This window comes from Eschrichtius robustus, chromosome 8, assembly GCF_028021215.1.
Source record: "Eschrichtius robustus isolate mEscRob2 chromosome 8, mEscRob2.pri, whole genome shotgun sequence".
NCBI lineage: Eukaryota > Metazoa > Chordata > Mammalia > Artiodactyla > Eschrichtiidae > Eschrichtius > Eschrichtius robustus.
The window spans coordinates 14,593,969-14,618,769 of NC_090831.1; the positions used below are offsets into that span (position 1 = coordinate 14,593,969).

At 39.0% G+C, this 24,801-nt stretch overlaps 1 protein-coding gene across 2 annotated transcripts in view; it reads left to right on the forward strand.

The window, feature by feature from the left end:
- VPS41 (VPS41 subunit of HOPS complex) overlaps positions 1-24,801 on the forward strand; it is a 184,301-nt gene that overhangs the window by 83,139 nt on the left and 76,361 nt on the right. For both annotated transcript variants that reach the window (XM_068550354.1, XM_068550355.1), the window contains exons 5-7: positions 6,096-6,170; positions 15,711-15,773; positions 19,532-19,597. In XM_068550354.1, coding sequence (XP_068406455.1) covers positions 6,096-6,170; positions 15,711-15,773; positions 19,532-19,597 — 204 coding nt within the window. The remainder of the gene's footprint in view (positions 1-6,095; positions 6,171-15,710; positions 15,774-19,531; positions 19,598-24,801) is intronic.

The following is a 24,801-nucleotide window of genomic DNA, read 5'->3' on the forward strand; positions in this document are numbered from 1 at the left end:
GGCAGGCAGATTCTCAACCACTGCGCCACCAGGGAAGCCCTGAAATATAACTTTTTAAAACCCATTTTAAAACGTGCAGGGGAACAAATAGTAATAAAGCAAACAATCCTGTTAACTGCCACTCTGTCAAGAGCAGACCATGTGATCCCCTTCCCCATCCGTACTCACAGTTCCCTTAGTGGGAGCCACTGTGCTGACCTTCGTAGGAATAACTGCTTAACTTTTCTTTTTCATTTTATGTCCTCTGTATGCACCCCCTGGACACTATGGTGTAGTCGTGCCTATTTTTGTTAGGTTGTGTAAGTGGAATCATATTGTACGTATCAGGAATGAGAAAAGCCTGCTGACTGTCATTGCTACTCCCAGAATAAAACAAAGTATGAGACCTCTAAGGGGAGACATAGGAAACTTTATTTAGAGACGTTAAAGAAGGCCTAATAAATGGAGAAATGCTCCATGTTTATGGATTAGAAGACTCAACGTATTGTAAACATATCAAAGGGAGAGCTCTCAACGCTTCACCTTAGGTGAGTTTGAGGAAATTTCCTCCTTATATGCTAAGAGTTTTTACCATGAATGAGTGTTGTTTCATCAAACACTTTTTGCATCATTGAGATGACCTTAACGAATTTCCTCTTGAGATGATCTTATGATTTTCCTCTTCTATTAATGCAAAAAATTATCATATATTAATTCCGCTATCTTGTATCAGCCTAGTAGTTTTGGAGTAAAATTATCTTTTTTATATATGCTGACTTTGTTAATATTTTCTTTAGGATTTTTTCATTTCTGTTCATGAGTGAGATTTACTTGTATTTTTTCTTTTTCATAACATCCTTTGTTGAGTTTTGTTGTTGTTAGGTTATGCTGTCCTGGTAAAATGAGTTGGGGAGCATTTCCTTTTTATTCTGTTGTCTGGAAGATTTTGTGTGTGATTGGAAGTTTGTGTTCTTTGAACTATCTCATGAGATTATTCTAGTGAGTGAGTTTGACAGTAAATAAGATAAGTAAAATACATAGTAAGATAGTGGTAAGTGCTAAGGAGAAAAAAGATGTGTAACAGTGAAGGAGCTATGAATGTTTGGGAGAAGTGTTGAAATTTCAGATCCAGTGGCCTGAAAAGATGCCTACCAGTGAAGAGCTGGCAGAAGAGCATCACAGGCACCGGCAAACAAATGCAAAGGCTCTAGGACTGGAGAAACAGCAAGAAGGTCATCGTGGCTGGAGGAGCGAGAACAAGGCCAAGGGTGGATAAGGCAGGGCTTTAGCCGTATCATTTAGGACTGTCAGGTCATAGTAAACACTTTGGGTTTTATCCTGAGATGGGAGGCCTTTGGAGGGTTTGAAACAAAGGAGTGACATTGTCTGATCCACCTATTAACAATATACTCTACTGGTTTGTTGAGGTTAGATTTCTAGGAGAGTTAGGGCAGAAGTAGGTCTACTAGTTTGGAGACTATTACAATAATCCAGACAAGGGTGATGATAGCTTGAACCAGGATGGCAGCCATAGGGGTGGTGAAAGTCTGGATAACTTTTGTTTGAAGAGATGGTAGGAATTTCTGACAGATAGCAATGTAAAGTGTGGAAGAAAGACAGGAGTCAAGAATGGCTCCAAGGTTTTTGTCTTGTGCAATGAGAGGATTGTATCAGTCCTTAACTACTACAGATGGGCGAGACATCAGGAAGAGCCCTTCCAGGAAGGAAGATCAGACTCTCAGTTTTGGATATGCTTTAGTTGATATGCCTGTTTAGGCATCCAAGTACATACATAAAATAGGCAGTCCTAGATATTGGTCTGGAATAGGGAGAGGCCCAGTCTAGGGATTTAAATTCAGGAGTCATCCCATGGCCTGGAGAGAATACCAAGAGAGCTTGTGTAGATGTAAAAGGGAAGAGGTGCCAGGACTGAGCCATGAGGTACAGGGACCAGGAGATGAGGAGTATTTGGCCAAAGAGACTGAGGAGGAGCAACTAGAAATTCCAAAGGAAACTCAGACAAGTATGATACGTTGGAAACAGAGAGAGGGGAGAGTTGCCAGCAGTGTTCCATGCTTGTATTAGGTAAAGTAAGTTAGGACTGAATAATGACCATTATGTGTGGCAACATGGGGGTCATTTTATCTTGTAATTCTCATGAAAGTATAAATACTCGAGAAAAACCAAGGAAAGTGTGAAGAATTGTGATAGGACTCACCTTACCAGATATCAGAACATACCATGTATGTCTTCTATAATTAAATCAATGTTGAAATGATATAACAATGGACAAAGGGACCACAGTTGAAAACCCAGAAGATTATCTCAGTGTATATAAATATTTATTATATGATAAACATAGTTCTCTTCAGAAGGAGAAGGGTGTGGTTTTTAAAAAATGGGGCTAGTCCAAATGGGTATCCATTTGGAAGAAGATAAGATGAATCGTGAAAGTATTACAAACTTAGATGTGAGAAATAAAGCAATAACCATCTTGCAAAAATATACAGGAGACCACATATACAATGTCAGGGTAAGGTATTGTACCAAGACCTCATACCCTCTAAAAAAAAAAAAAAAAAAAAAAAAAAGAAGGAAATGGACAAGAAAAGAGCAAACATTAATAGAAAAAATAAGAGATGTGAACAGAGTTTTTAGAAGAACAAATTAATTGGCCGACAGGCTTAAGAAAATGTTTAAGTTGTTAGTAGTTGGGGAAATAAATCAGTGAATATTGATCATTGGCAAACAAAAAAAGTTAACCGTTGCTAACAGGTATAAAGGAAAAAGGATTCTTATACCTTGTAGTTATGATTTATTTTCCCCCATAATATTGCTAATGTGGCGGTACAAATTAGTTTCTACTCAGGAAGAAACATGTTGTAATAAAAAGTTGGGTTTATTCGTACTAAGAATACCACTGTGTGGCCTAGCCACATAGCAGTACTAAGGCTCTAGACAGCTCACGTAAACTCTTGAGGCCTCATTTTCCTTATTGTGAGGTGGAGATAACCGTCCTAGGCTGACTGCTTTTGCCAGAAGTTGTGAGGATCAGCTAATGTGTATGCCAGGTCTTTGAAAATAATACAGTGTGATTCCTAGAACCTTAGCACAGGCCATGAGCACAGAGTCCAAGAACAAATGACGTACAGTTTGACAGGCACATGGGGAGAAGATGTACTTCTCGATGTAAGTTGTACAGAAGGGCCTTGTGAAGAAGCATTGTACACAGCACTGAGGCTCAGTTTGGTGGGCCTGGAACAGTGCTGCCCTGTAGAACTTTCTGAAATGATGAAAACATTCCGTGATCTGTGTGCTTTTTCATACAGTAGCCGCTAGTCACATGTGGCTATTGAGCACTTGTGCAACGGAGGACGTGAATTTTTAACTGAGATTGGTTTTAACTAACTTAACTTTCTATGTAGTCACACGTGGATAGTACCATATTGGTTAGGACAGGAAACCTTGGCAGTGATCAAGCTACACACATCTGTTGAATTATAATCTGAGGTAGGTTATAACCAGAGACCAATTAAATTACAGTCAGGTATATGGGGTCTATATTTGCCACAAGTAAAATGGGCATTAAAATGTTGTTTGACGAACAAAAGATCAGAAGCAGGAAGTTGTTAACAGAAGGTACTCAGTGAAGAAAGCATTTATCCAAAGAAGACTGTAGAAGCTGCGCATTCAGACTTGTCGGCCAGAAGTCCAGACACACTGGCCTCATTGCTTTCCCAGTTCAGCTTTTGTTTTGCATCTTCCTTGCTGCCCATCACAAAGTTCTCTTCACTGCTCTTAAGGTCAGAGCCCTGGCTCTGCTTTTTCTCTGTTGTGAATCTCATCCGTGGGGTTGGTTTATTCTCCTATAAATGGATCAAATATGTCTGTAAGGTCCTTTCCTGTTCTAACATTCTAGGAACTTTTAAGGAGATAGCTTGGTTTTCATGAGCTGCATTTCAGGAGTGATTTAGGGATCAGGATGAGAAAGGGTTCTGCAGCCAGTTGTCTCCACCTGTAACACGGGAATTTCTCTCAGCAGCATCAGTCAGTGGGTGGCCTTTCCAAGGTCAGGGAGTCTTGGTCTGTCCTGGCCATTACTTACTAGCTTGGAGATATTTTCCGTTGAGCATGGAACAATCAATTTTGTGTATTTCCATTTTATTCTTATACACAAACCAAATTATTTTAAGGTAAGGTATTTTAAAAAATGAATTTGCAGGCTCATGTTGAAACTGATGAAGTCTTACTTCTCTTTTTGTGGTTAATTTGTTCTATCATGTTTTGTGGAAGATAGTTGTAAACTGTCATTACTTAAGAAGCAAAAAAAAAAGAAAAGGTTGTCATTTTTTAATGTTGTCAACATTTACTGATTTTGATTTCTCTTTAGAAAATCCACCTGTATGAATATTTTAGTGAGTGAACAGTTGGCTACATAGCGAACTGGAAAACTGTGAAAAATATTAAAAGTACAGTTGTGTGTTTACTCTTGGGAAAATACATCCAAAGTAGAATGCCTAATTCCATCTTCACGGATTTTTAAATTTGAGATTACTCAAAAGAATGGAGGATGACAAAGTTAGTTACTATCAGTTAGACCCTGTGGAATTCCCCCAGAAAGTACTAAGCATAGAGTATAAATAAAAAGTTGATTTAGTAATTTATAAGAGAAGAAGAAATGGATTGGCTGGTGAGCCAAAGTAAAATAACTAAGATTTTAGAGTTGCCATATGATCCAACAATCCCACTCCTGGGCATATATCCAGAGAAAACTCTGATTCGAAAAGATACATGCACCCCAATATTCGTAGCAGCACTATTTACGATAGTCAAGACATGGAAGCAACCTAAATGTCCATCAACAGAGGAATGGATAAAGAAGATGTGGTACATACATACAATGGAATATTACTCAGCCATAAAAAAAGAATGAAATAATGCCATTGGTATAGACGACCTTATTTACAAAGCAGAAACAGAGATACAGACGTAGAGAACAAACGTATGGATACCAAGAGGGAAAGGGGGAGGTGGGATGAATTGGGAGATTGTGATTGACATATATACGCTATTGATACTATGTATAAAATAGATAACTAATGAGAACCTACTGTATAGCACAGGGAACTCTACTCAGTGCTCTGTGGTGACCTAAATGGGAAGGAAATCCAAAAAAGAGGGAATATAGGCGTATGTATAGCTGATTCACTTTGCTGTGCAGTAGAAACTAACACAACATTGTAAAGCAACTGTACTCCAATAAAAATTTTTAAAAAAAAGAATGAAATAGTGCCATTTGCAGCAGCATGGAGATTATCATACTAAGTGAAGAAAGTCAGAAAGAGAAAGACAAATCCCATATGACATCACTTATACGTGGAATCTAAAATATGACGTAACAGAAACAGACTCACAGACACAGAAAACAAACTTACGGTTACCAAAAGGGAGAGGTGGTGGGGCAGCGATAAATTAGGAGTTTGGGATTAGCAGATACACACTACTGTATATAAAATACATAAACAACAAGGTCCTACTGTATAGCACAGGGAACTAGATTCAATATCCTGTGATAAACCATAATGGAAAAGGATATTAAAAAGAATGTGTGTGTGTGTGTGTGTGTGTGTGTATATATATATATCTGAATCATTTTACTGTATACCAGAAACTAACATGACATTGTAAATCAACTATATTTCAATTAAAAAAAGAAAACTAAAATTTTTCTTTACATCATGATTTTTATTTTGGTTTTTGTTTTGTTCTTTTAACGAATTTGGCTGGGAAAGAATTTTAGGACTGTGGAGTAAATAGAACAGAACAAATAAAAAGGTACATAACAGGTAAGAAAAGTACCATTTTTAGCTGGTTCTTCAAGTACGTGAAATAGGTAATTTGGGGAAATCTTAGGTTTCTGGGCTTTATTACATGTCTGGGAACAAAGCAATATTTTACCATTTTCATTTGCAGAAGCAGAATATGTCTTGGACTCATGCATCTAAACTAATAGACAACTTGTATCACTTACATTTTACGAAAAGCCAAGGCATTTAACTTTGATATATATGTTTCTGAAGGTTTACCGTGTTTGTTTGTTCTTTTGTTTTTAATAGAGTCCTGTGAAGATAAATCAGATTAGCCTGGATGAAAGTGGCGAACACATGGGCGTGTGTTCAGAGGATGGCAAGGTATGGGGATTACACGGTCACGTGGAAAGCAGTGCTCCAGCTCTGTGGGCTGTGATGTTTCCAGCTCCAAGGGCTCGGAGCAGCGCTGTGCCTACTGTACCTGCAGTAGGAGAACCTTGATTATTCTTTTTGGGTATCGGACTTGCTCCCGATTGCTCATAATTAAAGTAAAATATATTTTGTGCAAATGTGCCTTAGGAAAAATAATTACAAGAATGTCAGTAATGTAACGAGTATTAAGCTGATTAACAGCTGTGGCAGAGGGACATGTCACCTTAATCATTACTGCTGTGCCACTTAGGCTTCAGTGACTGGTCTGCAGTTCCCGCAAGACAGTGGTTTAATGCCTTTCTGCCATAAATCCACAAAATTGGATTTTGTGGGCATGATTTCTGTGGGCTGGTGGTTTTCATTTTCACACACCAGTTATGAATGTTTCTCTTGAATTATAGAATCTTTTGATAAGCAATCATAGTTTATCAGAAGAATAAAGTGTCTTACAGTGGCCACATTGAATAAATGTAAAATCAATATATGTACAGTTTCTAAAAACCTGGCCCCTACTTCCTCGACCGAGGACATACATCATTTGTGCAGTGTATAACTAACAATCATCAGTGCTTCTTGCTGATGTTGAGCTGTGACATTTAGTGGTTGTGGTGATTGATTTTCCACTTATAAGAATGTCTTTTGTTTTTCAGTCAATGGAAGGCTTTTCTACTATTGGTTTGCAATGATAAAATTCTAATGCACAGCGTATTTAAGCTACTCTTCTAAAATAACAGTTGAGGAAGAGAGTGCATTAAGAAGCATTACAGAACCTTACATATTCTTGACTGCATAGAGCAGATTTCCTAATCTAATTTTATGTTTTTTATGGGATCTAAATTCAATGGGCCATTAAGATAAGTAAATTAAAAACAGTGTAATCAGTGTAAAAGATTTATACCCATTTAATCTGTTAACAAAAGAAAAATGAAAGTCTTCTTGACAGACAAGAATGCATTTTTATATATCTAAGCCTAATGTTACCCAAAGAGTCTAGTAATAGTAATCGGAACACTCATGCTTTTCAAAAAGCACTGTCAAATTTTCTGAAATTCTGAGATGAACCAGACCATCAAAGATAGATAAGGGAGGAGTTGGTATGTGCAGAAATTGAGAAGAATTATCCAAACTCTTGAAACATTTCGTATTTATAAGAAAGATCATCTTCATTTTTGTTTTCTGAAAGGTGAGGAGGAATTCCTTCTGGATTACTGCCAATGTAATTGAACTAATTTGTTGAAGGAGAATATTGTTTTTGAATTGGAAAAGAACTTATACTAAGATACTTGGTCTAAGAATTTTCAGAACTCTAAATTTTGAAGAATTACTATTTGATGCGGCAAAGCAGTATATTTTAACTACTGTGTCTGGTGGATAACGAGATGACCCTCAGATATCTCCTGGCACACTTCTTGGCAAGCACCTCTGTTTTCCTATTTTAGTCAAATTCACAACTGCCATATTTTGTTGTAGACCCATGATGCCTTTTTAAAGAATGGTTTTCTCATATATTTTATCAGCGTTGATAGACATGAAAATAAACATTTCAGCGCACGTAGTTGTGTAAGCTAGCCCTCCTCGTGGGTTAGTCAGAATTGCGAAAATTGAGGCGCTAATATACAATGATCTGGTAAAGTGGTTAGTGGTGATAGCAACATAAAGATTATTAAGCAAGATCAACTCCAGATACCTAGATCTCGTGCATCTTTCAATGGCTGTTGTGATTTTTCTTTCTTTAGTGCATTAAGATTCCTAGATAAATCATTACCTTCTATTTCACAGATAACCTTTGATAGTCAGTTTTAAAGTCATAATTCTAACAGTTGTTTAAAATTTACTCTGTTCAGTCAGCTGGTGCTCAGTTCTAATCTTTTTATTTATTCTCGAGTTCCAAATTTTGAAATACACTCACACATAAACTGTGTGTGCGTGCACGCGTTTGTGTGTGTGTGTGTGTGTGTGTTACTGGTATACATTTTTAGGTAACTTTCAGCATAAGTACGTACCAGGCTTATTTTCTGATCTCTTGCCTGTGTTGCCCTCACACATAAACTACAATTAATTTAATATAGAATTCTGGGTTGAACTATTTTCTCTCAAAGTTTTGGAGACGTTGCTCCCTTCTGACTAACCTTTATTTTCCTAGACATGTCAGAGGCCAGCCTACTTTTGTTGTTTCACAAAACGCTTTTTAATTTTTTTTTTTTTTTTGTCCTGCCTTGGAGCTCAGACTCATCATAATAACAACAACACTACCAATGGCCACGAACAGCCCTTGTAATTCAGTTTGCTAAGTTAATGTCTTGTTTGGGTCTATTTTCATTCATTTTGTCTGGAAGAGGGTAAGTCCTTTTGATCCATAGACCGAAGTATTGTTTTCATGTCAGGAAAGTTGACTTCAGTCCTGATTTTGATTATTGCTTCAGTTCCACGTGTTTTCACTTCTTCAGAGAAACTCAACAATACTTAGGCTGGAGGCGGTATTGCGCAGAGGCTAAGAGCATCGCTCTGCACTGCGCCTGCCTGGGCGGCTTTCCCGCTCTTCTCTGTTAGGTCAGGGATGTTGCTTGACCCCCGGCCCCTCCACTGCCTCAGCTGGGCAGTGGGCATAGTGCGAGGCCTGGATGGGAATGTGGCAGAGCCAGTGCTGGGTGTGTGGGAAGTTCTAAGTTCATCGTGTTTTTATTGCTAACCCTTCACTAACCATCTGCAGTCTGGCCTCTTCCCCTCCCATTTCGTTGTACCTCACTCACCTTTTCAGGGTAGGATGGTGAATGGATAAGCCCTATCGATCCTTCCTCTCTTTTGAAAATATATGTAGGGGGGTTCCCTTTTCTCTACACCCTCTTCGGCATGTATTGTTTGTAAATTTTTTGATGATGGCCATTCTAACCGGTGTGAGGCAATATCTCACTGTAGTTTTGATTTTCATTTCTCTAATAATTAGTGATGTTGAGAATCTTTTCATGAACTTTTTGGCCAGTTGGAGAAATGTCTATTTGGATCTTCCGCCCATTTTTTTGATTGAGTTGTTTTTTGATATTGAGCTGCACGAGTTGTTTATATATTTTGGAGATTAATCCCTTGTCGGTCACTTCATTTGCAAGTATTTTCTCCCATTCTGTGGGTTTTCTTTTTGTTTTGTTTATGGTTTCCTTTGCTGTGCAAAAGCTTTTAAGTTTAATTAGGTCCTATTTGTTTATTTTTGTTTTTACTTTCATTACTCTTGGAGGCGGATCAAAAAAAGATCTTGCTATGATTTATGTTGGAGGGGGAGGGTTAAATTGGGAGATTGGGATTGACATATACGCGCTACTATATATAGAATGGATAACTAATAAGAACCTACCAAATAGCACAGGGAACTCTATTCATTACTCCGTAATGGCCTGTATGGGAAGAGAATCTAAAAAAGAGTGGATATATGTGTATATATAACTGACTCACTTTGCTGTACACCTGAAACTAACAGAACATTGTAAGTCAACTATACGCAAATTTTTTTAAATTAATTTTTTAAAAAGAAAAATATACAGTAAGAAAAATTGGTCATGTTTTGTCACACACACACACACACACACACACACACATACACATACACACACCTCACACATGTGCTTTGCTTTCTCATGGTTTTTATCCTCTCATTTCTCTGTAGTCAGGGAGAGTTTCTCTTCTTGTTTGGTCCCTTTGCTGAGGTACTTTGCTTCCAATATCAATTTTGCTTTCTGGAGTAGACTTTTATTCTGTTTTGCCTTTTTGTTTTTCCTGAACTCTTTCGATCTCTCCCAATTTTCTCTTCACGTCAGCCTGATCTACGTTTAATTTTTAAAACCAAAAATTATGACTTCTTGTGTGTCTTAGAGTGTCTTAGAGGTGGAGTGGTTGGGAGTGGAATTATCCTGCCACATTTGAGCTGTGTGTTGTCAGCTAAGTATTCAACCCTCTCTGTGCTTCACCCTATTTCCTCCTCTATAAAAGGGGGGATAGTAACAGTACCTGCCTCATTAATCATTAGGCGAAATGAATTAGTTAATATATGTCAGTGGTTTGGAATAGCATCTGGAACAGAAGAAACACGTAGTAGTCGTCAGCTGTTACCATCATCATGATCATTGTTGTCCAGCTGTTACCCTCATCGTGATCATTGTTGTCCTGTCCTTTGCTCCAGATTCATAGAGGTCTCTTCTTCTTATTGAAGTTGACAAATAGTTTTGTAGTTTGTTTGTTTTTTTCTGGTTACTATTAAAACTTTTTTTTTTTTTTTTTTTTGGCCGTGCTGCACGGCATGTGGGATCTTAGCTCCCCGACCAGGGATCGATCCTGCACCCCCTGCAGTGGAAGCATGGCGTCTTAACCACTGGACCACCAGGGAAGTCCCTGTTAAAACATTTTTTAAAGCATGGTTTTTCTCCCTCTGAGTCACTGGAATTGTGTTCGGCAGTATTCTTTTTATAGACCTTGTGTGCATTTTTGTTACTCATTTATCCATTCCAGAACAGGGAGACAAGCTCTTTCTGAACCTGGGTTAGCAAACAGATTCAGGCCCTGCTTGTTATCCTTTTGGGTGTTGTAGAGTCACCCTTCAGCTCACATAGGGACCTGTTAACGAGCTCCATTTCCTCTGGCTGGAGGTATCCAGTTAAGGCAGCTCCTCCAGTGAACTGGGAGCCTCTCCTATCTTCCCTCCTGGGTCTTTGACACCCTCCATGGGTGGAGAATATGAAAACCTGCCATCTCCACTGCGAGGGTCCCTCCAGCCGCTGCCCTAGATGGAATGACAGTTTACGTGTTCACCCCTGTTCTTCTAATGCTTGACCTGTTGTTATTTGCAAGCCGGGGTTTGAGAGGGTCTGTTACAATGAAGTAATAGCTGGGAGGGTTGTCCAACACTCTGGTCACCTCACAATTTCTCTATGTCAGATGGCCCGTCGCCCAGTTTGCAAATACATAGAATTCCATGCTAAAGGGGAGAAGGCTTATACACCTTCCTGATTGTTTCATGAGGGTAGGGTTTCTTTACTTCTGGTGGTAAACACATAGCACATGCGTTTTGTGGTCCTCCTATGGCTCTGTGGGTTTGTAGTTAATGAGAAATCCTCCAAGACTTTGCAGTAGATTGACTCCAAGGCCAATTGTTCTGAATTTTCTCTTTTTCTTCATTAGGTATTTTTGTGACAAGGTGGGAGAGGTTGTCAGGGCTGCTATAGAGGATACCATTATCAAAAGGATCCTCTCTATTTTAACCTTTAAAAATATGATTCTTAACTCAGACGCAATCTTCCTAAAAGCCCAAACTCTCTAAGCAGTCATTCAACGGATTCTTTTCACAGAGTGTGCTCATCACCAAGAAAATGACAAAGAGGGAGAGAGAGGGGAAATGAATGAGAATTGTTTTGGATTTTACTAGCTTTAGTAGTTTAAGTTCTGACCAACTAGTTTGGGTGTCACATTAGTGAAAGGAACCAAAATATCAGAGGTTTTACAACTCACCCTGCTTGTACTGATAAAGTTTATGAGACTTGCCTTGTGAAGTCTCAGTGTTTTCCATACTGAAGGAGACAATGACAGGTGAGGAAAATGTTATTCAGTTAAACATACAAATAGAGACTAACCTAAGAGTTCTAATCTTGCTTTGCCGCCTTCAGCAAACACCCCTCCAGCCCCTCATCTGGGTACGCTATGACAGTTTTGCTTCCCCTAGTTCTGAAGGGTAGTTATGAGTTTCAGCCTGTTTTCTAAGAACTTCTGCAATTTGTTCTCTTCTGTTTATTCCTTCTTATCACTCTACTATTATATCTTCATATGGATTCGTTTTTTTTGTTTGTTTTGTTGTTGGATTTGTGATTTTTAAAGGGGCACCCCTGGAAATTCATAATTTAATATTCACCACTAGATTTACAATACTTCTAATATTTATTTTCTCACTGATACCTCAGTCTTTTTCAACGGGCTCATATTTGTTCGTTTTCAGCTCATATACTTTTCCCTGCAATAAAAATCACTTAACTTTTGTTCTTAAAATCATCTTTACCCTGTTATAGGCAGAAGGAACTTTATCCATTTGAATGAATAGTCTGCTGCATTTAGTTTCAACTTCTGTTGTAGAGTTGTCTAATTCATTCCCTTTCATTTTAGTTTGGCAAATATTTGAGGCTTTTGATTTTCTTTTCCCTATTCTACTTTCCTTACACTTTATATATTGTAGAAAGATATCTTTATTATTTGCAAATTTTAGGCTAGCTCCTATAATGATAGAGTGTAGAAGAATAGGGCTTGGAATACTCTTCTTGATTTTTACAGGTGAGTCATTTATTTTTCCACAGAATCATCTGTTAAACAGGCATAATGGTGTTTGCTTTCATCCCTAGCTGTCTTGCTGTAAGGGCCAAATGAGGCAGAGCAAGATTTTCACTGCTAGTTACATACTGTCAGTTATCAATCTTTAAAAATATCATTTTAAAGGTATTTCATCTCATTTTCAAATCCATAAGGATAGTTTAATTCAGAATAAAATTTCTAAAAAAGCCAGAATGACACTGACCATTTTAATAGACAGCTTTTCCAGAAGGTTGTTCCCTCCACAATTGGAGAAGACTGAGAAGTGACATCACATCTTTTAGGAGAGGTTATCGAAATATACTTTCCGATTGGAATGTTAGGCTAGAAATTATGCTGTGCCTCACACGGGATTTCCCCATTGGTTAAAAGTGAGTCAAATTACAGCTAAAAAATAAATTTAGAACTAAGAAGAACATCTAGACATTGCTAGATGTTGACCACGGTATGAGTGAAATAAATATGTTCCACCTGAAAAAAAAATACGTCATTTTACCCCACCAGAAAGTTCAGTTTGTCTAGGGTGGGATCTGGCCATTAATTTCCAGGAACCTTAACCGTGCAGTGTGGCCTGAGACCCACTGAGGTAAAGCACATGGAAGCATTTAGAGGTCCAAGTTGGTAGTAGGAGTGTAAGAGTTGACAGGGGACCACGTTGTCAGCGACATTGTTAGAATGAATTCATAGAAGTAGCTTATGTTAGAAGAATGTAAACTTCCTAGTTTAGCATGAGTTTCTACTGATGTAATATTAATAAGTTGAGCACTTGTTAATTTACTCTGTTAAGATTCAGGTGATACAGTACTTGTCTTATTTTGACCCCGTTTTCTTGGATTTGTTGGGCTCATTCAACTTCAACTTCCTGGGATAGAGTAAAATTCTGAATGCAGTGCTTTTCTTTTGAGCTTCTCTACCGCCATTTTATAAGAAGTTCAATGCATCCTGTGCGTATACATTCATATAAAAGCAGTGATACAATGCCCTCTGAACAATGAGAAGCAAGGTGGTAGTAGGGCCTGCATGTATTTGCCGTGTCAAGAATACATTTTAACAGACTACCTCTGAGTAAATCAAACTCCCTCTATGTTACATTGTACCATGTGCTGTTCTTGGAACCCAAATAACATACTTGGCACAAGGGTATAAAAACAGCAGTCACAAAATGAGTGGAATATTCTAAAGATTTTATAGTTTAATGAAAGAATTTATCTCCTCAAATGATATCATAACATGAGTACATTTTCCTCTTGGAACTTGCACACATGAACTACTCAGATGGGGACTTCCCTGGTGGTCTAGTGGTTAAGACTCTGCACTTCCAATGCAGGGGGCATGGGTTCGACCCCTGGTCAGGGAACTAGGATCCTACATGCTATGCTGCACGGCCAAAAAAAAAAAAAACAACTTACTAAGATGAAAGCAAGAAAATGTCTAAGTAGTTTTATATCTATTTAAAAAATTGAATTTGTAATGAAAAACTTTCTCACAGAGAACCACTGGACCCAGATGGCTTCACAGGTGAATTCTTAAAAATTTAAAGAAGAAATAACACCACTCTTCTAGAGACTAGAAAAAGAGTGAACACATCTCAAGTGTTGGGAAATAGTTCTAAGTGCCCCTAATAGCTGGTTCCAAGTGTTTGAGAGCTCCTGGAATTCATACGCTGTGCTTGTGAGAGTGTAAGTTGATTGGAACCACTTTGCGAAGTCGTTTGGCTGTCTATTAGATGTGAACAGATGCATAACCTATGACTGCACAATTCCATTTCTTCATAAATGGGTATATAAGTGGACCAAAAGATTTGGAAAGAGTATTCACTGCAGCATTATTCATAATAGCCTCCGTCTGGAGACAACCCAAATGATCAGTGGAAGATGGATACATAAATTATGATGTATTCATACATTGAAATACTATACGGCAACGACAAAGAACCAGCTCCTGCTGTACGTACGTAGCAGTGTGGATAAATATCAGAAAGAAAATGTCGAGTGAAAGAAGCCAGTGAAATAGTTTATGATTCTATTTATATAAAATTCAAACATTAGCACAACTTACTGAAGGTGATAGATTTTGGAGGAGCGGTTAGTTTGTGAGGGTGTGAATGAATGGAAGGAACACAAGGGGGAGCTTCTTGGGTTCTACTTCTTGACCTGGGTCATGGTTGCAGCAATATGTTCATATCATAAAAATTTGTCAAGCTCTGAATCTGTCATCTGTACCCTTTATGTACATTACTCAGTTGAATATGTATGTTATCCAATTTTTAAAGTCAGCCACTCAGAGAAAAGGTTAAGATTAAACAACTTTAAGGGAGGCACTCATAAGGAGAAAATTAAATCTTACATTTATACGCTCTAAATAGATTCAAGATAAGATTGTAAATGAAGTGCAGTTCACCTAATCTCTTGCCACTTTGATCTGCACAGTTGATTTATATATCTGTGACTCAAAAAAGAAGCTCCTTTTTCCTTCAAGGAAAGGAATAAATAATTCCGTTAGGAATGGTCTATGGGAAGTTCATAAAAGGGTATTAGTAACCTATTCATATCTATTTCATTTTTAAAGTTGACGTCCATTTAATAAAACAAACTTGGGGTGTGCAAAGGGAACTCTATCCATGAGATACTTGTAAAAATTTAATTGCAGCAGTGTGTTTTCACCCCCATAGAATTGTTTTCATTGGATACTTAATAGAGATTACAAGGGCTTTAGATTACTAAGTGTTCTACTTTTTTTTTTTTTTAAGATTTTTAAAAAATAAATTTATTTATTTACTTAATTTTGGCTGCATTGGGTCTTCATTGCTGTGTGCAGGCTTACGGGCTTTCTCTAGTTGCAGTGAGTGGGGGCTACTCTTTGTTGCGGTGCACGGGCTTCTCATTGCGGTGGCTTCTCTTGTTGCGGAGCATGGGCTCTAGAGCGCAGGCTCAGTAGTTGTGGCACACGGGCTTAGTTGCTCCGCGGCATGTGGGATCTTCCCAGACCAGGGCTCGAACCCATGTCCCCTGCATTGGCAGGCAGATTCTTAACCACTGCGCCACCAGGGAAGTCCTGTATTCTACTTTTTTATTGATAGTATGTGTTCTCACTGACTCAGCAGCCTTCTTTGTTACCGTCATGGTGAACTGACAAGATCCATTTACTTTTTAGGTGCAGGTGTTTGGACTGTATTCTGGAGAAGAATTTCATGAGACTTTTGACTGTCCCATTAAAGTAAGTATTCAGTAAGTTTTAATTTTTCTAAGGATTTTCTCAACAAAGGCAATAGGATTACAATACTTTGAACACTACCAATCTTGCATTAATTTTGTCAGTAAGTATCTGTTCAACCAGTGTACCAGATACTATTTGATGCTGGGAAGGTACACAGAATGTATATTATGTGACTGTGATCTCAGTCTATCCTCAGGAATCTTTTGTTGTAGTGGGTGAGATCACACACACACACACACACACACACACACACACACACACACACACACACTGTTATTAAAGGCTCAAAGAGGTAAAAACAGTATTAAGGAATCTAAAACTGAGAGAGGTTACTTCTAGCTGTCCTCGTTAATGATGGCTTTGTAGATGGACTGTTGTTTGGACGTTAATATACAGGGCTGATGGAGAAAGCTGACTTCCCATGTGGAAGAACAGTATAATATAAACGGAGAGGCTAGAAAATTCAAATCGTGTTCAGGAAGTGGCAAATAGTCTAGTTTAGATGGTGCATAAAATACTGACTTGGCAGGAAAGCTGCACAGGCCGATTGACGCTGGCTTTATATTCAGGCTAAGGAATTTGGACTCCGTCTGGTAGATAAGGAGAAATTATTGAATGTTGAAGAGCAAAGAAGTGGTGTAAACTGAGCTAAGCTTAAGGAAAAGTAACATGGCAGCTATAACAGTGTTAGATGTGAGAGCTGATAGACCTGAGGCAGAAGGACCGGTTTTAGGTAACAGTCATGGTAGTTACAGTGAGTATTACAGTTGTTAAAGGAAGAGGTCATTCAGTTTTCTCAGGTGTTTATTCAAACATTTATTGATCAACAGGTGAAGGAGAGATGGGATCTGATGTGTGTTTTAGAAAGCCAGCCCTGCCACAGTGCAGGGGGATGTAAGCAAGAGAGTGACTGGGGACAGGAGACAATTTAGAAGGCTAATGCTGTACTCTAGAAACGGTGTTACAGGAGCTCAATGAAAAGAGGGATAGTGAGTACTCAAGATGGTGTAGAAGGAATGAATTGGGAAAGCCTCGAGGAGGTAGACTTACTAAGACTTAGTGATGGCGTGGCCGAGGGTCATAAAAGATGGAGGAGCTGAGGGTAGATCCAGGTTCTTGCTTTGGTAATGGTGTGTGGGAATGCCATCAGTGGAAATAAGGGATGGTTTGAGGAAGGATGTTGCTAGTTTGGGCTTGAGTCTAGATAACTGTAGCACATCTGGTGGAAATGTTATGTAGGTAACATTCATGGACATGAATATGGACCTCAGTATGGAGATTGGCCCTAAAAACACAAAATGGATAACCACAGCTGAGTAAGATGAAACCATTTTGAAAGATATTATCCAGTTAAAGAGTGAGATGTGGCACATATATACAATGGAATGTTACTCAGCCATAAAAAGGAACGAAATTGAGTTATTTGTAATGAGGTGGATGGGCCTAGAGTCTGTCATACAGAGTTAAGTAAGTCAGAAAGAGAAAAACAAATGCCAGATGCTAATGCACATATATATGGAATCTAAAAAAACCGGTACTGATGAACCTAGTGGCAGGGCAGGAATAAAGACACCGATGTAGAGAAAGGACTTGAGGACACGGGGGGGAAGGGGAAACTGGGACAAAGTGAGAGAGTTAGCATTGACATATATACACTACCAAATGTAAAATAGGTAGCCGGTGAGAAGCAGCCGCGTAGCACAGGGAGATCAGCTCAGTGCTTTGTGACAACCTAGAGGGGTGGAATAGGGAGGGTGGGAGGGAGGCTCAAGAGGGAGGGGATATGGAGATATATGTATACATATAGCTGATTCACTTTGCTGTACGGCAGAAACTAACACAACATTGTAAGGCAATTATATTCCAATAAAGATATTAAAAAAAAAAAGAGTGAGAAGACTGATGGTCAAATAATTCTGGAGCACTAATTTAAAGATTAAGGTAGTGGGAGAGAAAAAAAACAGTGAGGGATCTAAGAAGAATTAGTTAGGGGCATCAGAGGAGACCCAGGAGAGTGGTGTCAGGGAAGCCAAAGGAGAGAGGGTTTCCAGAAGGAAGGAGTGGGCAGCATGGGAAAGGCAGTGCGGAGATCACACGAGGTGGGGACTGAAACACGTGTTTTATTTGATAATTCTGAGCTCACTTAATGAGGAGAGTTGAGGGGCAGGAGGCCCACCCCATGTCAAGGAGTAAATTGGAGATGAAGAAGTAGAACAAGCAGTGTAGACTCTTCTTCCAAGAAATTTCGTGATGAAGAAGGGAACTCATCTGATAGACGGAGAGAAAGCCAGGGTCCCAGGAGCATTTCTGCTGGTCATGTTTTGGTTGATGGTAAAAAGTCAGCAGAGAGGGAAAGATCAAAAATAAGAGAAAGGGAATACTTAGTGGAGCGGCACTGAGGGATGGGATCCGTCGTGTTGGGAGGGAGAGAAACCTTGGATATGAGTCCTACAGCCCCCCGCCGGTGAGACCAAGCCCAAGTGTTGCTACGTTGGGCAGTGAAGGACCCGCAGTCAAGGGCAGTGACCCTGATGGCCTTGGTTTCTTCTGGGTGAGGAGGAGAAAAAAGGGGTAAGGTAACGTGGTGGAGGGGCATGGGGAATGTCTGGAATAGCAGCTGCGACGTAGGATGATGCATTGTAAGAGAGCTAAGAGGACTTTCCTAAGAGATTTTAAGAATGTGTAACAACAGAATATGCAAATGATTCCATTGATATCCAGGATGGATTAGGGAAGTGTGGAAGGGAAGAAGGGCTAACCTGGGAGGGAGGAATGGTTAGAGAAATGAGGAGTCATATGCTAAATGCCCTCAAAATGACAGTGTAGGAAGAGGAATCTATTCCGTTGGAGGATGGAAATGTGTTAGTTAATTGATAAAGAGTATAGAATGTATTTAGTTGGAGTCTTATGAAGGTGTAATTGTGTGAATTTTTTTTAATGCCCAGAAATATTCTGTTAGGTTGGAAAAAAACACAGCGTATTAGTTGATGAATACATGGGTTTGGGGATAAGAAAACAAGGAGGCAGAGTCTCTGCAGGCTGACAGCCATAAAAGGGGAGCCCCGAAGACGGGTTTACACTGAGTGCAGACACCAGACCTTCAGAAATGCCACTGGCAAGTGAAGTAAACGGTGATGAGGGATGGAGCAGCCTTGAGAGCAACCTTTGTAAGGGGTTGGGAGGAGATCGTGGAGAGCGGATGAGAACCAGGGGGCCGGGAACTGAGGCTGGAGGTAAAAGGGAAGGGCCTGGATGCTGAGCTCCATAACTCCTGGGTCCTGCAGCTCTGTTGTCTTTCTGCCGTTAGGGTGCGGATGTAATTGTGCTAAGTGTCTGAGGCTGCATCGCCGGCCCTGTTCCACTGGGTGCCCTCAGTCACTGGAAGGCATCTGGACAAGGAGATAGTTGGGTTCTTTCTCTGGGTTTCTTCTATGAAATGTATTCAGTTACAAACATGTGTGACATCTCGCTGCCTCTACTGACTGCCTTGGCTGTCTCTAAAGAGGGGTTCCCACTCAGCCAGAAACGACAACTGTTCACTCTCATCTTTTAGCTTTGACCCAGCTTCGTAGAAGAAACCCTTTCATACCAGAGCAAAACTCATCCTCAGTTAGTGCAGAATATTACCTGAATAGATTACTTCCTACCAGGATACCGGGTTGATTTTTAGATCATGCTGCCGGTAATGTACAAAGAGCTTTCATTCTGTGCTGGAGCTGTGACTCCTAAACCACTGTTGGGTCCTTATTCCCTTGCAGATCATTGCTGTGCATCCGCACTTCGTGAGATCCAGCTGCAAGCAGTTTGTGACCGGAGGGAAGAAGGTAAACGCTGCGTGTTGACCGTCACATGCCATCTTTGAGGGGGTTCTGTTTGCTCTTTAATTTATCTTTAGTGTTTTTAATGTCTGCCTCTTCATGCAGAGAAAATTCGCGAAAGCACAATGTAGTGAAATCATGAGACCATCACCTCCTGGGGGAGGTGTGGCCTCAGTGCTTCTCACTGACATTCCTTTGGGGTAGATGTAGGGCAAAAACAGAGACGTTACTCCAGCTACCACCTAGTGCTTTGAAATATTGTCCCTTCCACAAAGAAGAAGTAGCATTTAACAGTATCAAAAGAGCAAGTAAACTAGGCTTGACTGGGGCTGGAGTATCTGCTTTCTGAAAGGTCTGTTGCCTTCTTAAGAGCAACCCCTCATAAAATGTTGATAACTTAAAATATTGATAAATCACTTTGGTTGAACTATTTCCCTAGTGGGGATGCAGTTTTGAGTTCTAGCTTTCCAATTTCAGAAGTTAGAGATTTTACAGTTGTCCCCTATTTTTGAAGGTATTGGTATGAAAGAACATATTAGAGATAATATGAGTGATGTCCAAGTGGACTCAAACTCATACTTTGGGACTTTCCTGTGTTGGTGTGTGTTCTTAATAATCAGCTTATTGGTGGAGGTTAATAACTGCTTTTATACTGTGAAGGATACCTATAGTCTGATGTAGTTTGCAACAGTAGTTCTGCTACATGAATGTCTTGTCATCCTGCAGGATGCCTGGGTTAACTGTGTCAATTTCATGTTCTTCGTCCTTCTACTTAGCATTTGACATCGTTTGCAAACATCTGTAGGAAGGACCTTGTGAATGTAGCTGGGCCAAAGCTTGTTGAGTAGATACATGAGCAATTATATGGACGACAGAGTAGTCCAGCATCCAAGTGCGGGCAAGGTCATATGGAAAGAAGTTGGAATTTATACAAAGACTACATTGTGAATAGCAGTAAAATAAGTAGAATTCACTGATTGCTGAACAGGCAAGAACATCAGAGATTTGGTTTATCTTTTTGGTTATCACTGACTGCTTGACAAGTTTTTCTGTGTTCACCGTTCTAAGAGACAGCGTTGTCTTTTCTCCTTTTTTCCTATTCACTTCTCCAGAAATGCATGGGTAGACATTTCTTCCCAAGCACAAAAAGATGTTTAATTATGTGTATATAAATTAAAAACAGTTCAGGTCATCTGGTGAAAAAGTTTAAAAAAAAATGATATTGTTAGAATTTCTGGATTAAAATAATTTAAAAGAAAAAACACACACCAAAGGGTTAGTATATTGTATAAAGGACTTCGGATATTGAGCTTGATAAAAGTATATGTGTGATATTTTGAAGTGAAGAATCAGAGGATTGCACATGTCAATGTAAATGATACTGTCATCTCTTTTAGATTTTTTAATAGCTTTATTGATATGTAATTTGCATACCAGAAAGTTCACCAGTTTAAAGTGTACGGTTCAGGGAGTTCCTTGGTGGTCCTGTGGTTAAGACTGCACGCTTTCACTGCAGGGGGCGCAGGTTCCATCCCTGCTCGGGGAGCTAAGATGCCGCATGCTGCATGGCACAGCCGAAAAACTAAAGTGTACAATTCATTGGTTTTTAGTATATTTACAGAGTTGTGCAACCATCACCATAATCTAATTTTAGAGCATTTTCATCATCCCAGCCTCGTCCCCATTAGCAGTTGCTCCATATCCCCCTTCCCCCGCTTCCCAGCCCCAAGCTACCACTAATGTATTTCACTTCTCTATAAATTTGCCTGTTCTGGATATTTCATATAAATTCTGGGTATTTCATGTAAACGGAATCATACAATAAGTATGTGGCCTTTGTGTCTGACTTCTTTCATTAGTTTTCTAGGTACATCCATAGCATGTAGCATGTATCAGTACTTCATTCCTTTTTATGACAAAATTACATTTCATCGTATGGGTATATCATATTGTATTTAGCAATATTTAATTATTTATTATTTAAATATTTTACTTAAATATTTATCAGTTGATGGACATTTGGGTTGTTTCCACCTTTTGACTATTATGAATAATGCTGCTGTGAACAGTAGTCAGAACATGGAAGCAACCTAAATGTTCACTGAGAGATGAATGGATAAAGAAGATGTGGTACATATATATACAATGGAATATTACTCAGCCATAAAAAAAGAATGAAGTAATGCCATTTGCAGCAACATAGGTGGACCTAGAGATTATCATACTAAGTGAAGTAAGCCAGACAGATATCATTGTAATATAGCTTATATGTAGAATCTAAGAAAATGATACAAATGAACTTATTTACAAAACAGAAATAGACCCACAGACATAGAAAACAAACTTACGGTTACCAAAGGGGAAAGGAGAGGGGGAGGGATAAATCAGGAGTTTGGGATTAACATATACACACTACTATATATAAAATAGGTAACCAACAAGGACCTACTGTATAGCACAGGGAACTCGACTCAGTATTTTATAATAACCTATAAGGGAAAAGAATCTGAAAAAGAATAGGTACATATATATGTATAACTGAATCACTTTGCTGTACACCTACTTCAATTAAAAATATAATAAAATTAAAGGGCCATTATAATTTTTCCTACTTATGTTAAAGGCTTAAGAAACATTGGTATGTAAATGTGCCCTCTATTCAGGGACTTGTAACATACAAACTATTGACTGATTTCTCTGGATTCATTAAAGTTTATTGTGTAAATATGTATTTAGTGAGTAGTAAAGATTAGTGTTTAATCAATAAACCATGGTGACTTCTTTGTACAGGGTTAAATAACTAGAGATTTCCAAAACATGCACCAGCTTGGTGTGCTTTGCAGAAGTCTCTGGAGAGATTTCTTCCTTCTGTATGTGTATGGTATGCACTTTTAAAGATCACTTCCATTGATTGCATGGTTTTTGGCATTTGTGTGTTTTGTTTGTTTTAAAATAGATTTATTTAGTTGAAGATATTTCAGGAAATATTTCTGATTTCATTAAGGAATGCACCTTTGATTTTAAAAACTAAGAGAAAGGCTTTTTGGAAGGTGACATTAAGAAACAGATACTATTGTGAAAAGATTCTTTTCTTTTTTAGGGTGTTAGCAAATTTTTAGGAGGACCTCATTTTTTACCCTTATAACCGAGTTATGGCATTTTATTCCTTTGATAAATGAGAAAAACAAAGACTGTGTTGGCCCAATCACAACTCTGATCATTTAACTGCAATTTTCAACCAGCACCATAAACTAAGCAGAACTAGTCTGAAGAGTCCAGCATTTAGCAAATGGTGATAACCTTGCAATAATCATACATTGCAGATATCAAGACCTCCCTGTTTAGAGTAGATGGCAGATCATATAGGGGAAAAAAGAACAAAGACAAATATCATGTAACTGAGAGGTTATGACCTTCTGCCTTTAAGAAATAATTTAATCTTAAAAAAAAATTGGAGCAAAGACTAGCCAAATGAAGGTGTAATGTGGAATAAAGGCATTCTTAAGGCATTCTTAACCCTTAAGAACACTGATCTTACTTAGACTGACAGCTAAATGCATCTAGGAATTGTATGCCAACTTCTGTAAACAATGATTAAAGCAGCACAGCGACCTCAGAAGCGGAATAGGAAAGATGGATGTCCTACAGTGAGATATTCATGATGTCATTTCATAAGAAAATTTGACAGAGATGTCTAATTTAAAATTTTAGTTGATTTGATTTGATGAGAAATTTTGATTCCTGGAAAAACATTTCTTTAAAAGTAATCAGAACATACATTTCAGAATAGTTCCACAAAATAGCCATGTAGCAGAAAAAACCTGAAACTGCACTTTGACACATTTGTTGATATTTCCTTTTTAAGGTTCTAGCTTCTTAGGTCTTTAGAGAGAGCTCCTTATCCACCCAGGACTAGGAAGAGGAGGCAATAGTTCTGTCTGGCATAAACTTTTATTTTAGGTTTTCAAGGTAACTTCTTAGTAGTTGAATGCCATAGCTGGATTTATGGACTCCAGTGCTTGACACATGAGCATAAAAAGCTTATTCTTAATTCTGTTTTGTTTCCATGTTGAAAAAAACAAAAGGAAAAGCACATCTCTTAAGAGTGCCGTTGGAGAGAGCTTTAAAACGTGAGAATCGATGGATTTTTTTTTTTTTTTAAGTGTAACCTCCTTGTGTAGCAAGAATTATAATGCATGAGCATAGCAATGAGGTATCTCTTTGAGAAATAAGTCTGCAAAGCAGATCTTGTCTGGGTTTTTTTTTTTTTTTTAATTTCTCAGCTTTCTCTGTCAGCAGATAAACTTGAGCTCCCTACCACCTTTACCTTTGAACTCTGAAATACACTTCATAGTAACTGATTCTCCTCCTTCGACAAATTATTAAATTGTCGTGATGCTGTTTGCAGCAGAGTTCATTTTTCGAAACGAGGGAGTCAGCTGTTTGGCATTGTGGTGGGCCAGGTCCCCTCATTCTAGCCACAGGGACAGCTTGCTTTGTAAGCTGGAAAATGTCAGTCAGCAAACGAGGTAAGGACCTGCGTGCATAAAATGAGAAAAAGCGCTTCACTGTTTGGGGCTGAAGGCTTATGGCAAATTTTACCTGAAGGACAGAAGTAGAAGCATCGGCTAGCTTCTCAGTGTCCGAGAATGATCGGCAAAAAAACAAATTGCATTTTGGATTCTTTTTGGAAGAGGATGGCATGGAGCAGCTTTTGGTCATAATGCGAATCTTTTTAGGATGTAGACAGCCCAGCGAACTACTGTGACCACTAAGTGTGAAACGTAGAGGTGCTTGCTTCCTTATATGTTTGCTCGTCTCCTGGTCAGATGGAAAATGGGGTTCTTGGGGTCACAAAGGATTTTTTTTAATTAAAAAATTTTTTTTAATTATTATTTTTTTAAATTTTTGGCTGCGTTGGGTCTTTGTTGCTGTGCATGGGCTTTGTCTAGTTGCGGCGAGCGGGGGCTACTCTTCGTTGCGGTGCGCAGGCTTCTCATTGCAGTGGTTTCTCTCTTATTGCGGAGCACAGGCTCTAGGCGCACGGGCTTCAGTAATTGCAGCACGCCAGCTCAGTAGTTGAGGCACACGGGCCCTAGAGTGTGCGGGCTTCAGTAGTTGTGGCCTGTGGGCTCAGTAGTTGTGGCGCGCGGGCTTAGTTGCTCCGCGGCATGTGGGATCTTCCCGGACCAGAGATTGAACCCGTGTCC